The sequence below is a fragment of the Camponotus floridanus genome, unplaced genomic scaffold (genome assembly GCF_003227725.1).
Source record: "Camponotus floridanus strain SB8 unplaced genomic scaffold, Cflo_v7.5 scaffold11, whole genome shotgun sequence".
In the NCBI taxonomy this organism is placed as follows: domain Eukaryota; kingdom Metazoa; phylum Arthropoda; class Insecta; order Hymenoptera; family Formicidae; genus Camponotus; species Camponotus floridanus.
Genome location: NW_020229226.1, coordinates 2,648,043 through 2,662,719, shown reverse-complemented (window position 1 = coordinate 2,662,719; position 14,677 = coordinate 2,648,043). Strand labels below are relative to the sequence as shown.

The following is a 14,677-nucleotide window of genomic DNA, read 5'->3' as shown; positions in this document are numbered from 1 at the left end:
TGATATTGATTTTTATAAAATTAGAAATATTTAACTTTATTCGCGTTTATATCGAAAATATTCTTATTATAATGCAACATATAATTATTTTATTAAAAAATAATTAGCAGTAGATTCGTTTTCAAAAACTGCGTCTATTACTTATAATTGCTAAACAATTTTCACGTTATATGCAAGTTATTATTCTGCAAAGTAAATTACATTTTATGAGACACTTTTTAATCGAAAAATTACTTTTTATCAATCCATTACATCGTTCATATTTTTAATAAAAATTATTTTTAATAAAAAATAAAATTTTAATAAAATTTTTGAAACATTCTGCTGCACATATTATTCGTTATTATTTTATAATCATAAAAGTAGCCTCGTGCTTTGATTCGGATCGCAAGATTCGCGACGCGATGCCCGCTCCTTCAGGACGTATCTAATTGCCCGCAATTCCCGTCTTCCGGGTACGACGTACGTGAGTCCGCATTAATTGCCCCTGGGCGACGCGCATCTGCGTTCGTCGTTGCGACGTGCGTGATACACCAAGCCCGAGTTGTCACAGCTGCAGGTACCGAGAAGAACGGTGTGCAACGGTTTCAATTGTTCGCATTATGGCCGCCGGCTTAGCTTCTCGACTAAGCTTCATAGTTGTTATCCTTGAGAGCGCGCCATGCATCTCCTTCGTTTTGTTTTAGCGTATGCGGACAGAGCGGGCGGAAAGGCGACGAAGAGAGAACGCGCGGAAGGAGAGACGGAAAGACGCGGTAGGAGAAAAAGAGAGACGAAAAGGAGAGGCCGAGGAACCACGCCACAATGAGGGTTCCGAATGTTGCAAAACCGCCTGTGACGATACGGCCGGCTCCTACAAGAAATGATAATTGCCCGGTATTCCCGTTCCACGTACCGCGCAGTTCGTCCCGGTCTATCTATTCTTCCTTTCATCGTATCAACCCCCTCTCCCTTCTGCTCGATATTGCGAGAGCCACCCCTTTCCGCGAGAGCCACCGATTATTAAAGGGGAATCCTTCCATAAGGGTATCCTTGAGGACTTGCCGTTCAACTATTCGGAAATGCAGACCGTTTTATTTCGTTTCGAGATGTTTTCATGTGTGATTATTGGTTTTGTTTCTCTCGTCTTGTCTTAACCCGGTTTAGTATTCAAACGAGAATCGCGTGAGGACGAACCAGCATTAGAAGAAGATGATTGAGATAGAAGAAAGATGGACTTGGATTTATGGACGCCATTGAGGAACCGTGAAGATAATAGGTTAAGTTAGGTAGTTGATTAGGGTGTAACTCGAATTTACTTGTTATTTTTGATTTTTTCTTCAAGAAAATAAATTTTTAAACAAAGTAAATTTTATTGCCGTATAAGAAGATATTAAAATATATTTAAAAAATAATCAACGAATGAAGAATCCTCCAAAAACATTGAAAGCTCAGATCATGCAGTCATTAGTTGCAGCGATTCCACGGCTTAGCTCGCTCTGAATTGAGCAGCCAGTTTTTGTGCGGTCCAGACCTAATTGCGGAACGGCGGTACATTTTTTAACATATCGCGCTCCCATGAAAAATCACTCGTCAGTTATACAATACTGCTCTCTGTAGAGCTCAGTCATCATGAATCAACGGGCAGAAGCATATGGTTTCTGGCCGACTTTGCTATGGAGTCATTGAGAAAACGGTTGCAATAAGAGACCACCCAATAAGAGCTTCGTGCCGATCGGCAAATCAACGAAAACTCGAGCCGAAAGCCCCTCATTATACATTTCATTATTTCGCAGGTGCAATCTACTCGCATATAATCAATTCTGTCGTATTTTTCCTCTTCAGGTATTCAGACACGCGCTGTTTGCACATCATATTTCTTTAAAATCATTCTGACGTGTGAATTTCGTATATGTAATGTGTATACGTATATGTAAAATTAATGGACAAAAATACAATTCAAATTGTACTTACAATACAATGCTAATGAATATTTAATTGTATCTTTTCACATTAGATATTTAATTAAATGAATTAATTAATTAGATATTTAATGAAATGAATACTCTTCCTTCAATTCGATTTTTTATTGTTTTTCAAAACCTTCAGTCTGGTCTAGGATCTACTAGTCAAATTAGCGAAATTGTGTTGTGAAAGTGAAATAATATATAAATTGTTGTCTTACATAAATATTATACGTGAATATAATTTTCATATAATTTTTGACAAGAGCACTTATACTTGCACTATAGCCTTTTAAGTTACATAGGTCGGGCGTGGAATTTTTACCTGACAGAAAAGAAGGTATTATAACTGAGCTATAAAGCACTAAAGTAAAACAACCGGATAGTTCTAAGGGCCCTACAGTCCCCGCACAGTAAGTGGACATTAGCGCTCGTATTGTGGATCGCCTTTAGATACTAGTGGAGGCGCGAACAAAGAAAATATATATTGCTGGTCATTTTAAAATTGCAACATTATATATATATATATATATATATATATATATATATATCTTGCAATTTTAATAATATGATTTACGTATTATAGACGAATTACATATATAAATTTTATGCACGTCATAATTGAAAATATTTAATATATAATTCACTAAAATATGGATAGTATAATTATTGTATCTATGTGCACATACGCACTCGTATGCACTCATACGTACTCACATATGCGCAATTTAACACACACTTATGTATCATAAATTATTATTATATACATATATGTATATACATATATAAATTATTATTAATTATTTAATTATTGAATATATAAATACTTTAATGATATATATATATATATATATATATATATATATATATATACCTATATAGCATTAAGGATACCTATACAGCATTAAGGATTTACATATTCAATAACTAGATAATTAATAATAATTTATTTTTAAATTAATATTTGACGATTAATGCACGGTTTTTTATAACAATAATTACATAAATAATTAAATATAAATATTAAATATAAATAATATAATTAATATAAATAATATAATAAATAATATAAATAATATAAATATTATAATAACGAATATAAATATTATAATAACGAAATATTATACCATAACGAATATAATAAATAAAATAAATAAAAAATACAGAATTTTTATAAACAAATCACGATTATTAAAACTAGACATTCCGACCACTGAATTACTAACAATCAAACATATTCTGCATACCTCGACGCCTATGTGCTCAAGTATGTGTATGTAGAAGCCGCGTTTTATGTTTCGTGGATATTTTCGGGCCTTCTTAGCTCGTTGCCCCATTCGGTTTATAGTGGGGAGATCACCCGTCGACCGACAACGCTATTGGTTACTGAGATTGCGTTACTGCGTCTCTCGATGGGTGAAGGCATGAGAGGAATTCATCGTTGGTTTATTGAAGAAACGAAGAACTTCGAAATCTCGCGAGATCATGCTAGAGCACAAATAGAATCGAAATGTAGGCGGTAATTTATGCGCACAATTTTTGATCTCGAGATGCAACAAAATAGTAGGTAAGTCTTTATTTTAATCATATGTTTATCTTTAAATATTTTCTGAAAACAAAGCGTAATTTTTTCGAGAAATTTTATCTTAAATTTTTATTCATCTCAAACTATTAAATTTATTTTGAAATATATTTATTATTTTTTTTGAAAAAAGTTTCAAAATGACGTAGCAGTGTTTTTATAATAACACTTGCATAGAAACATATAAATAAAAAAATTGATGTCAAATAATCGCTATATATATTTTAAAGTTAAGCACTATATTTTAATTAAAACGCTATTTTAAATTTGTTGAAAAACTAAAAAATATACATATTTCTTACAAATATAAGTATTATTCACACCCTCTGCTTACAAGCCTACGATCCGAAATTTCTATCCTTCACGAGAAAAGCAATTCACTTTCGTTTTCTTCGGAAAAGGAACAATAATTCTAACTGAATAATTTTTATGCATCGAATCCTCGGGCATCTTTCTCACGCTGATCCTACGTAAGGGTGGCACGTGATCGAGCGAGAGACTTGCGCGTTCACAGATCAAACAAGTGTAAAGAGGCAGCGAGAGAAAAAGATTCGTTGCACATTCATGCCGCACGCCCTGTCGCCCCTCGTCAAACATCGCCATGTTCGACGCGCGCGGGTGAGAGATCCTTATCTTGAATCAAAGATGCAAAATCTCAGCTCGAGAGGCGAAGAAGGATTTCTCAGGTAAGACGCGTTATTTTAAAAGATTTCAAGATTTATAACAATGTGATCAGCCCCTTGAAATGTCGAGAATTAACTTTACTAATTTAAGGCTATTGATCAATATCTCGACAATATTCGATTCATGCATTTAAATTAATGTATAATTTAAAAAACAGAAAAAATTGTTCCTCTTCTCATTTCGAGGATGGTCATGCGTATAGTTAAAAAAACAGAGAGGAAAAAAAAGACAAAGAAGAAGAGAATAAAAGAAAAACAAAGATTTTCAAGTAATCAGAAATTTGAAATTATTTACATAAATCTCGGAATCTATTCTTAAGAATCTATTCAATTGAATTAATAATGATGATTATTAATAGAGATTAAAAATGAAAACCATATTTCTGGTGAAAACTGTGATCTAAAGACAGTTTTTAGACTAAGAAAGAATTTTGATATTAATTTTGAAAATAATTTTAGAGTTTGAGAATAATTTCAGAGAAAGGATGAATTAATTATTTAATTATTTAACAATCACTTGTGGGTGTAGCAATATTAATTTAAAAAGAGAAAAGGAAAATATTGTAATATTAAGTAATTTCTCTCTCAACATAATAAAATAAACATATTTCTTTATTTCACTCGCACAGAACCGAGATGGACGATAAAATTAATTAAAAATTTCACTTGTTCATTAATTGCGCAACATGTTCAAATACAATCCAATATTTCACACGTCGCTTCTCATATGCCGAAAATCTGGCGGCGAAAGGCGTTCTAATAAAGAAACATCGATCGATAATTCGGAAATAAGTAAGTTTTGCGCAGATACACTGATCGATCACATCGCGCAGTCGCATATATGTTACCTACGATCCCTCTAAAAAACAGGTTCTAAAAGAACCTGACCGAAAGTAAGTGACTATTAACGGCGGAATAGCTTTATAAAAATTTATCATCCCCGAGCTTAATAGTCCGTTCGAAGAACGAGTATCTCGGTTGACTACGATGCCGATAATAAAATACCAATGAACGGAGTGAAAGAGGTTCTCCCCTTCTTTACCCCAGACCCTCTCTGCCTAACTCGCGCTCGCGGCCTGTAAAGAAGTGGCATACATGTTCTGATTTTACACGCTAATCCCTCCTACGTAGGAGGACGCGCGTTGGTACCTGTCAAAAAATAGCAATGGGGTGTAACAATACTTCAAGAGACGGAGTCGGAATCTGGCAGAAGTTAACCGCCACGCAGCGGGGCTGCGAGTGGCTAGTTCGCCAGTTTCAAAGAGCAATGGCGTAAAATGATCGTTCTCATTTCTTTAAAATAAATTCGGGGAATTTTATATTAAGAAAAATGTGTGTATTCTTGAGATTAAAATGAAAATAAATAATAGATATTACGTGTTTTATTGTTAAGTATTTGTTAATGTTACAAATAAATGTCATATTTCGACTACGACAATTTATAATGGCATAAAATCAATTTAGTTGTACTTAAAAATTTTTATTTTGTTTTTGATTGTTACCGATATGACGCTTCTTTTGTACATTGCTTGCAAATTTATTGATTAGTAAGTTTAGCAGCAAAGAAGTCTGATTCAAACTAAAATTATTTTTAAAATACTTATAATTATGATTTATTTATATATAACTTTCTTTTCTATAAATTACTTTTGATTTTACATAAATGTTACATTATGAATAAATTTTATGCTACTATCTAAGGAGATAACAATAATTTGGTTGATCTCCTACGCCAATGAAAAATACTTTGCTGTAAGGATGTTGATGAGGACAAAGAGATCCTTTCCCTTTCTCATTCTTCTCTCTTACTTCAGGAACCTCCCCTTCTGCCATACCGTGGCAGCCCGTCATTGCACTAATGCAAGTCGCAGCCGTCCCACCACCGAACAACGGCGAACTGCAGCTGTCGGGGATACTCGGCCTTCACGTAGCTAATGCTTCTCCAAATACAACTCGGGGTACTTCGAGATACCATCAAAAAATTAACTTTAACGTAAGTTTAAATCTCAAATCTATCTGACTTGTATTCTTTCCAGATATATTTGAAATAAATTATTTATTCGAAGACGAAATTTATACAGCCATATATTTATTATTCCTTCAAATAAAAATTTAAATTTGTATCAGGACATTGAATTTTATATAATATTGCAAATTTTTTGTAAAAATTTATTAATACATAAAATTGTAAAATTTATTGTAAAATTTATTAATAATAATAATTTTTCTTTTTCATTAGAGTTTAATTTATAATTTCCATTTCTTTTGAATAAAAAAAGGTTTGTTAAAAATTAATATTTTATGCTTTACATAATAACATACGACAATAACATTATCGTTTCATATCCAAAATTTGCTTCATATGACATAAGAAAATATGATTAATAGACTAAAAATATTCGATGTGAAGAAATTGAAAATATTGCACAGTGAATTCTATAATATACTAAAAAAAATTATTATAAAAATGACTGATTCAATAATTTGTAGTTCGAATCTTTTTGAACTACATAATGTACTTTCTGTCTTTCTAACGGTTACGATTTACTATCTGAGTGTCTCTATTATACACATAATAAATTATAAAACGTTAGAGAGATAAAGAGAATCTCTTATCACAATACACTAGATTGGTTATTTTCTTTCAATGTTATAGGAATATAAGAAAACAGAATATAAAAAAACGGAATATAAGAAAACAGAATTTTCTTTATACCTAAACTTTTTGTATTTTTTATTTTTCCTTTCTCCTTCTTTCTAATTTTTAAATATGTATCTATCTTATTTTTACTATAGCAAGTGCAAGTCAAGAATAGGTAGGGGCAAAGAATAACTATTACCTGAAAAATGCTATTTGTTTGTGCAGTTCACTACTGTTCTTTTAGTTTAGAGTTAGACTTCGGATTGTCTAGCACAGTCTAACACGCGCTACCGAACTGTGAACAACGATCGGGTCTGCATAGAATTCGTGAATTTTAGTATCATAGAGTATGTGAATTTCAGTATCATATGTGGCGCTTTAGTAATTCGTTCAGTTTTTATTTAAAGTGCTGTCATAGTGAATCAATCATTTGTATATTTTATTTAGCGTGCATGTTGGCAATTAAAATGCATTCTGTTAACAAGAAATAGCCATCAAGTTACTAAAAGCGAATTAAATAAATCAATTACATATAAGATGTTCGGTAATAATCACGACGGATGAGGTGATTATTACCGAACACCCTACAAAATAATAGTGTTTAATATAGTGTTTAATATAGTGTTTTTATTCACTGTGATATAAAGATTAATATGCAAAGTGAAATAAAAAGTTAAGAATGGCAAGACATGTGCTGCGTGATTTCATATTTTTACGAACATGTGTAACAATCTACAATGGTGAGTACAACATAAAGATAAAGTCAAATATTGATTGACGCAGAGAGAGTGTGCAATTGCACATAAGAAATTTGTGGATTTTTGTTATTTTGAAGCTTCAATTGCTTGTATCGAGCAGCATCACGATTGATCTACTTACAACAATCGCCGATCTTGTAGGTACGCACAAATTCACTAATTGTAGATCATTGCGACTCTCATGCAGCGTGACTCTTCCATTCAATCTTCCCTGAAAAGCCCATCAAATTTTTAATTCGAGAGAAAATGGTTAAACTGATAGCTAGCCATTAACATTGAGAATTTTAATTGATAATGGCTTATTTTGATAATTTATAAGTATTATATATTAAAATTAATTTAGCAATTAATTTATTCATATTGTAATTTAATTATTGCTCTTTCTATTCGCACAAATATAAGTCAATTAACAATATTAGTTTAGCTCTATGTATTTTGTTATAAATGTTCCTTAATTATTTCATCATCGTTTCATCAATAATTTTGATATGTGCATATTCATTGAGGTCCACTTTTCTTCACTCTTTTTACTATGTATTCTGAATAAATCGGATAAGTTCTATAAATATGAGTGTTTATTGTGATCTACTTAATTTTAGACAAATTCTCATCAAAAGACAGTAGAACAATTATAGACCAAGTCGTCAATTAAAATTTCGACAATTATTTGCCATTACTTTAAAAGTTTAATTATTATTCGTAAAAAATTTTAATATAAAAGGAAGAAAATAATTACAGATAAAATTTAATGTAGATACGTGAATTTGACTAATTGTAAGTGAAAATGCACGATTTTTTTGGACAAGCCTTATATTTCATTTCGTCCTTGTACAGTCCAACTCTGTGAAAACACTAACTTAACATAATCCTTCAGGACCTGCCATAGATACACAATGTCCCATGTTTGCTCACAAGCGTCATCTACTTCACTACCTGCGTTATAAAGAATGATTCAAAAATCCATAGATTGAAATACTACACATGGAAGAATTCTTTAAAAATTAATATCTAATAGAATCTAAATAATAAAATTAATTCTTTGTTAAAATTAAAATTTTTGTGATTTTTTCCCAAGTTGAAATTTTGGAATACGGTTATAATTATTTAATTTCTATTTATATAGAAGTTTAAAGTTGAATAAACTCATATGTAAATACTTATTTATTCAAATAATTGTAGTATTAATTGTATCTATCCAGAGAAGAATAGGGATGTATGTGGGAAGAGGTTGGACGTATCTTTACGCCCATTTGGTCAACGAACGACAGAATCCATCCGTGGCAACGGCATTGACGCATATCCTGTGAAGAAAGTATTCACACATTTTTCAGCCTAACGAATAATTGCTAGAAAACAATATTCGCAGACTAGAAAAATATGTGAGGCGCAAGCGGCTGGATCGGGAATCCATGATAATGTTAAAGATCACATATTTTAAATAAAATATCATATTATCAAGATCTTCTTATGCAATTCGTGATTAATTTGTAATTACATTTGAATAGATAGTACATTTTATTTTATAATAAGGTAGCTTACAATTACCTAGCCTTGAAAAATGGTCATTCAAAAATTAAAGTTGCAAAAATGTATTTTTATTATATTTACTTTTATCGAAAGCTTTTATCATTATTTTGATTTATAAGTTTTAGGACATTTTCTACAGAAAATAAGCAAAATTCATAGCATTTTTAAGTTGTATAGTATATCTAATCTTATTCCTGCTAACGTCTATAGATTGCATATGATGAATAAAGGTCTTCTATATTATGTGTAAGCAGCCAATCATATGAACGCAATAGTATTAATATTGCTTGCGTCATGTGATTGGCTGCTCGCGACTAATTCAAAACAATCTTAAAAGATGGCAGTCGCCAGGATTCTAGTGAGTATTTATTTGAGCTAGCTACAGTGAGTGTATGTGTATGCGTATCAGTGTATATGTGTCTGCTATTCATTTATTTATTTACGATCTTTACTAGCTTGTCCCTTTTTTGTGTAATATTGAGGTGGATACAAGGATATTTTCTCGAGCCGTTTTATGAAGAATAATTTAGGGAAAAAAAAGTTTTATACCGATATCTCGGTTTCCTTCTCATCTTTTCTCATAACTTATAATTACGTAACAAACTCAATCTTCTTTCTTTTGATAAGAGCAAAAGATTTCATTGCAAGTACGAAATATTATAAATTTCTCATTTAAGGATGTATTGGACGGACCGTCTGTCTCAAAAGTTAATCCAAAATACCAAAAAATTAAAGTTGGACAGAATACGAATTCTAATTGATCAAAAATTGTCTAAAAATCACGAAATCATACTTCAAAGTATTCTTTAATGGTTCTTAAATAGGTCTTAATTTCCAAGAAAATATTGCCACGTTTTATCATCAATATTGCATCAAACCGATAATCACAGTTATTTTTTAATAATAATTTTAAAACGAGTAAATCATTTTACAACTTTGTGGGAACATTTTTACATGTATTAAGAATATACAAAATGAAATTTTTATCATTGTTTTTTTTATAGTTTGTAAATAATTTATTACCTGTCTCTTGAACGTTTACATAAGATCCTATGTTAAAATCGCAAAATTCAAAAATTAATAACTTTTAAAGGAGCAAGTAAAAAAATTTGAAATAATTCATGACGATTTAGAATATTATTAAGAATGTTAAATTAAAAATTTACGGCGATCTCATTGATTGTAATATATCTCCAATATATCCTTAATATAAAATATAAATATGTTAAAGTTTAATATTTTAATTCTCTAAATTCTTAAGAAAATAATTCTATAAAAATTATTAAATTATGTATAGATATAAAAATTATTTATATAGTATTTATATAGTATTTATATAGTAAGAAATTTGAAAAAATATATTTGTAATAGTAATCACAAATATCGTCATAGATTCTAATTATTGTTTATAAAATGCAAAATAATTTTTTGTTTGCAACACAATTATAATTTTACTGACTATATTTTATTATATTAGATATCAAATGTGATTATGATCCTTATACTTATTCGTGAATAAATAGAATGCAATGTCTTATAAGATATTTTTTCGGATAATAATATAAACGTTAATATAACGTCAAAATTTTTAATTCGATTATACTAAAATTAATGATTGAAATAAAATCATTCTGTATCTTGGCCATAAGAATTAAACGGCTTATTGCTCTTAAACGACAAGACAAAATAATGACACATTGTAATATCTTGAAAAAAAAGGCCGGAATTTTGCGTAACATAGCATTTTCCTACTCTTTTCATATTTATGTTTTATGTCGACATCTCATAAATAAATTCTGAAAATAATAAGTTGTCTAAGGAGAATCTATTATAATTTCTTGAAGAAAAGACCCAAAGAATATAAATGAAACACAGTTAGATGTACCTGGATATATTTAAAGGCGAATATATTATTAGGAGAAACCTTTGTAATTTTCTATGACTTTCCTTTACATGTCTAATCGCTTTCTTTTTCCTCAAATTCCTTTCTTCAATTCCCTGCTGATTTTTACTTTCTTTCTCTTTTTTTCGGATATTCAATAGTTATATATAATAGATACAATAGATACAATAGTTATATTACTCTTTACATACATCTGATTTAAATGATCTGACTTTGAATTCTTATGCTGTATTTCATAGAATAGGACAATTATATACAATAGAACGCATTTTTTTTCAGATGTTTAATGAAATATTTTTGTTCGTTTTTAAAAAAATATATATATTCAATATATACATTTTTCTATGAATATACATACATATATATAACTGCAGATTATAACATAATATCTCTAAAACACTAAAAAATTGGCTTATTAAAATATACTCTCTTTGAATCGAACAATTTTGAAAGCTCTTTGATCTTTTTCGTATCACTAAAGAAAATAGAAATATTCTAAGTGCTCTAGTTAGAAGAAATACTCTAAGAATAAACTTGCAGAAATATTTTTCACGAAATAGTAAGAAAAAAAATACTACGAAAATGTAAGGAATTTTACCTGAGAAGCTTAGACGATTAAATCAAATATGAAAAGTAAAATCTGTTTAGAATATTTCCTTTCCATCTTCCACTTTTATCTTTCATTTTTTTTGTTATTTATGGACAAATCCGTCTTTGGAAAATGTCAAGTGCTTTATGGAATAGTCAAATCAGCTATTTTGAGTGAGGAAGATTTTTCTATAATTGCAGTTATTTATTTTCAAAACTGATGTGATAATGTAAATAATCTTTCACTAAATTACAGCTTTGCAAAAAAATGGACTGTAAAACTACGTTAAGCTGCATTAAAAAAATATTCCATTTGAGAACAAAAATACAGTCATAATTAAACTGTAGAAGTTTGGAATTTTGAAATTATGTTCATTATGTTAAAAATAAATTATAAAAGAATCTGAATAACAAATGTTTCTATGTAAGAATACAAAAATAAAATTTTTTCTTTACGTAATATATAAAATGGAATTAACTGAAAAATATAGTTGTGTTAATTTTGTAACTTTTTACAAAATTCGCGAAAAATTTTTTTTTTAATCGTTTATAACATGATAATTGATATGTCAATGTTTTTGCTGAGAAAAAATCGTCTCCAAATTTATTGAAAAATCCTTTAAAAGCCTTTAAAAGAATTCAGAGATTTTAGGGTGTTCTATGTGTAAGATTAATATACGGTATTCACAATACAATCACACAATAGATTGTATCACGATGGATTCTTCAAATTACAATAGGGCGAGATGGAACACATTTCGATTGCAGTCGCGCTCGCGTCCAATTAGTTTACTATAAGCATCGAAGTCACCAAAATAGCTCACGCCGCATCGCGTTAACTATGTTATCGTCAGCGAATGCTAGGTTCGTGAAACTTATGCTTGAAATTTGTTGTCACCCGGTTGCATTTCAGTAATTCGACGTTTCAGTAATTGCACGTCTGCCTCATTACGATAATTGCCGTTGCAATCTGAGTCGCGGGATTCTCTGGCCAAGATGGCCAAACGTATGTGCTGCGCATTCAATTTGGAAATATAATCGCCAACAGAGATACAAAGTACACGGTGAAAAGTAGTCAGTGAAAAGGGAACAAGTGGACGCGGCGTATAAGTCTAACACAGAAAGTAGGGCACAAAAGAGGAGTTCCGCACAGGTATCGCATCAAAGTTGCCTCATAATAACAAGACTCATTCTCACATCACCCTCCGTTTCTTTTAATCTCCCTCTCTGGAAAGTTGCAACATGTGGTGAACGGCGCACCTTTCTGTGGTTTTCAAATTCCGCTATTTAAGGGCGTGTTTTGATTTTCGACTTATTTTTATATTGATACTACAATGGATTTCATAATTAAAGATAAATTATTTAAAAAGAATTTGGGACTTAGACAAAGCCGCAAATAGATTAAAGCGATATATCGATTGTAGTTTAAAGATTTTGCAGATTAAAATTGTTTTAATTTAAACAAGTTTATGATTTTTTAATTTAAAGTTAGAATAGAATAAGAAGAGAGTTATTTTGGCAAAAATTTGTTAATATTATGCTAATCAATGCCATACATACGTACATGCACACATCTGTCTCCTTTCGAGATTTTATCTCAGTCAATCGTGGCATGATGATGTGTGCGTGATATAACGTGCGCGTGCTCTTATATTTTTTTTGCGGTACCTCCACCAGATGCGCACGTGCGTATGCACGTTTTCTTTGCATTTCACGTTACACAAGTAAGAATCTAAGGGGTGATCAACAAAAAGAAAGAAAAGAGAAGAAGAGAAGAAGAGGAGAAAGAGAGAAGAAGTCACGCAACGTGTATGAATGTATCTACGTGACGCACAACCCCTGTCAGTAGATTATCACGACCAGATCGTACGTTCTTTCGAGAAAAATGAGATCATGCAAGCCGCAAAATAAAGTTTCGGCTATGGCAGTGGCTGAATAAAAGCGAAACGTGACTATGAAAGAAAGTTAGTGTATTGAAACAGAGTAACAGTGTATAAGATGACACATCGTTTGTATGAAATTTTCGCGAGATCTTTCCAAATACTTTTTTTTAAAATATTTCATTTTTGAAATATGCATTTATTCATAATTTTTGAATATAAAACATTTTTTTCACATATTTTTTTCATGTATTTTATTTATGAAACATTTGTAAAATTTGACTTTAAGGTATGACGCCATAAAATATACTATTTAAGATTACAAAGAGATTATCTAAGAGAATAATTTTAGAAAAAAGGCAATGCAGTGCTTTTTCAAGTTTTTTAAAAAATAATTTTTCTTCTAAATGTATTTTATTTTCAATGTCTTATAAAATTATTCCTAAATTTTAAAATTCAAGTTTACGCATTATTATCGGCGAAAAATTGAATATCAAAGTATGTATCTCTAATAAATTACCAAATAAAATTTGCAAAAGAAAAAACTTGTTTGTTGTGCAAAAAATGTGATGTTTTATATTCGCTCATATAATCCGCTGAGTGGTTAATTATAAAGTAGCAAATGTGCAATATTTTACTATGATTAAAAGTGAAACAAGTTTCACACTTGGTGAATATCAACGTAACACGGCAACGTATCATCGCAGATAACGCAAAATTATGCTGAACGTCGATATATCAGTAACGAATGACGAAACTCGTTCTTTCACGCTCAGACATATGTACTTAATTTAATTGACCCATAATTACACCTACCGATAAGACTCACTTCCCAAATGCCTCCGGCGATTCTCCGTACATTCGTGCAACTTGATTAAAGCTACGCCCCGTGTATTCCAATCGATATTATATATACGTATTCAATTACGGTCTTTGGACACATTAATTTCACCGCTAAAAATTTTAAATCAAAATAATATTTTAAAAACTGTAAAATATTTTTTCACCTTTCTTTTTTATTTCTCATGTTTCTTGGATTTATTAAGGAATATGTATCTCTTATTTCAGTCAACATATTATTACGAATCTTTCATTACAAAAATTAGCATATAAATATAAAGACGCAAAATTAAGATAAATAGTCGCAATAATGTAGTTTAGATGTAATCTCT

General features: G+C 30.3%; 1 protein-coding gene across 9 annotated transcripts in view; it reads right to left on the bottom strand.

Moving 5' to 3' along the window:
- LOC105255587 (voltage-dependent L-type calcium channel subunit beta-2) overlaps positions 1 to 14,677 on the bottom strand; it is an 85,000-nt gene that overhangs the window by 40,964 nt on the left and 29,359 nt on the right. For 6 of the 9 annotated variants that reach the window (XM_025412740.1, XM_025412748.1, XM_025412741.1 and 3 more), the window contains exon 3: positions 7,729 to 7,818. The exons of the other annotated variants lie outside the window; for them this stretch is intronic. In XM_025412740.1, coding sequence (XP_025268525.1) covers positions 7,729 to 7,818 — 90 coding nt within the window. The remainder of the gene's footprint in view (positions 1 to 7,728; positions 7,819 to 14,677) is intronic. 9 annotated transcript variants of the gene reach the window in all.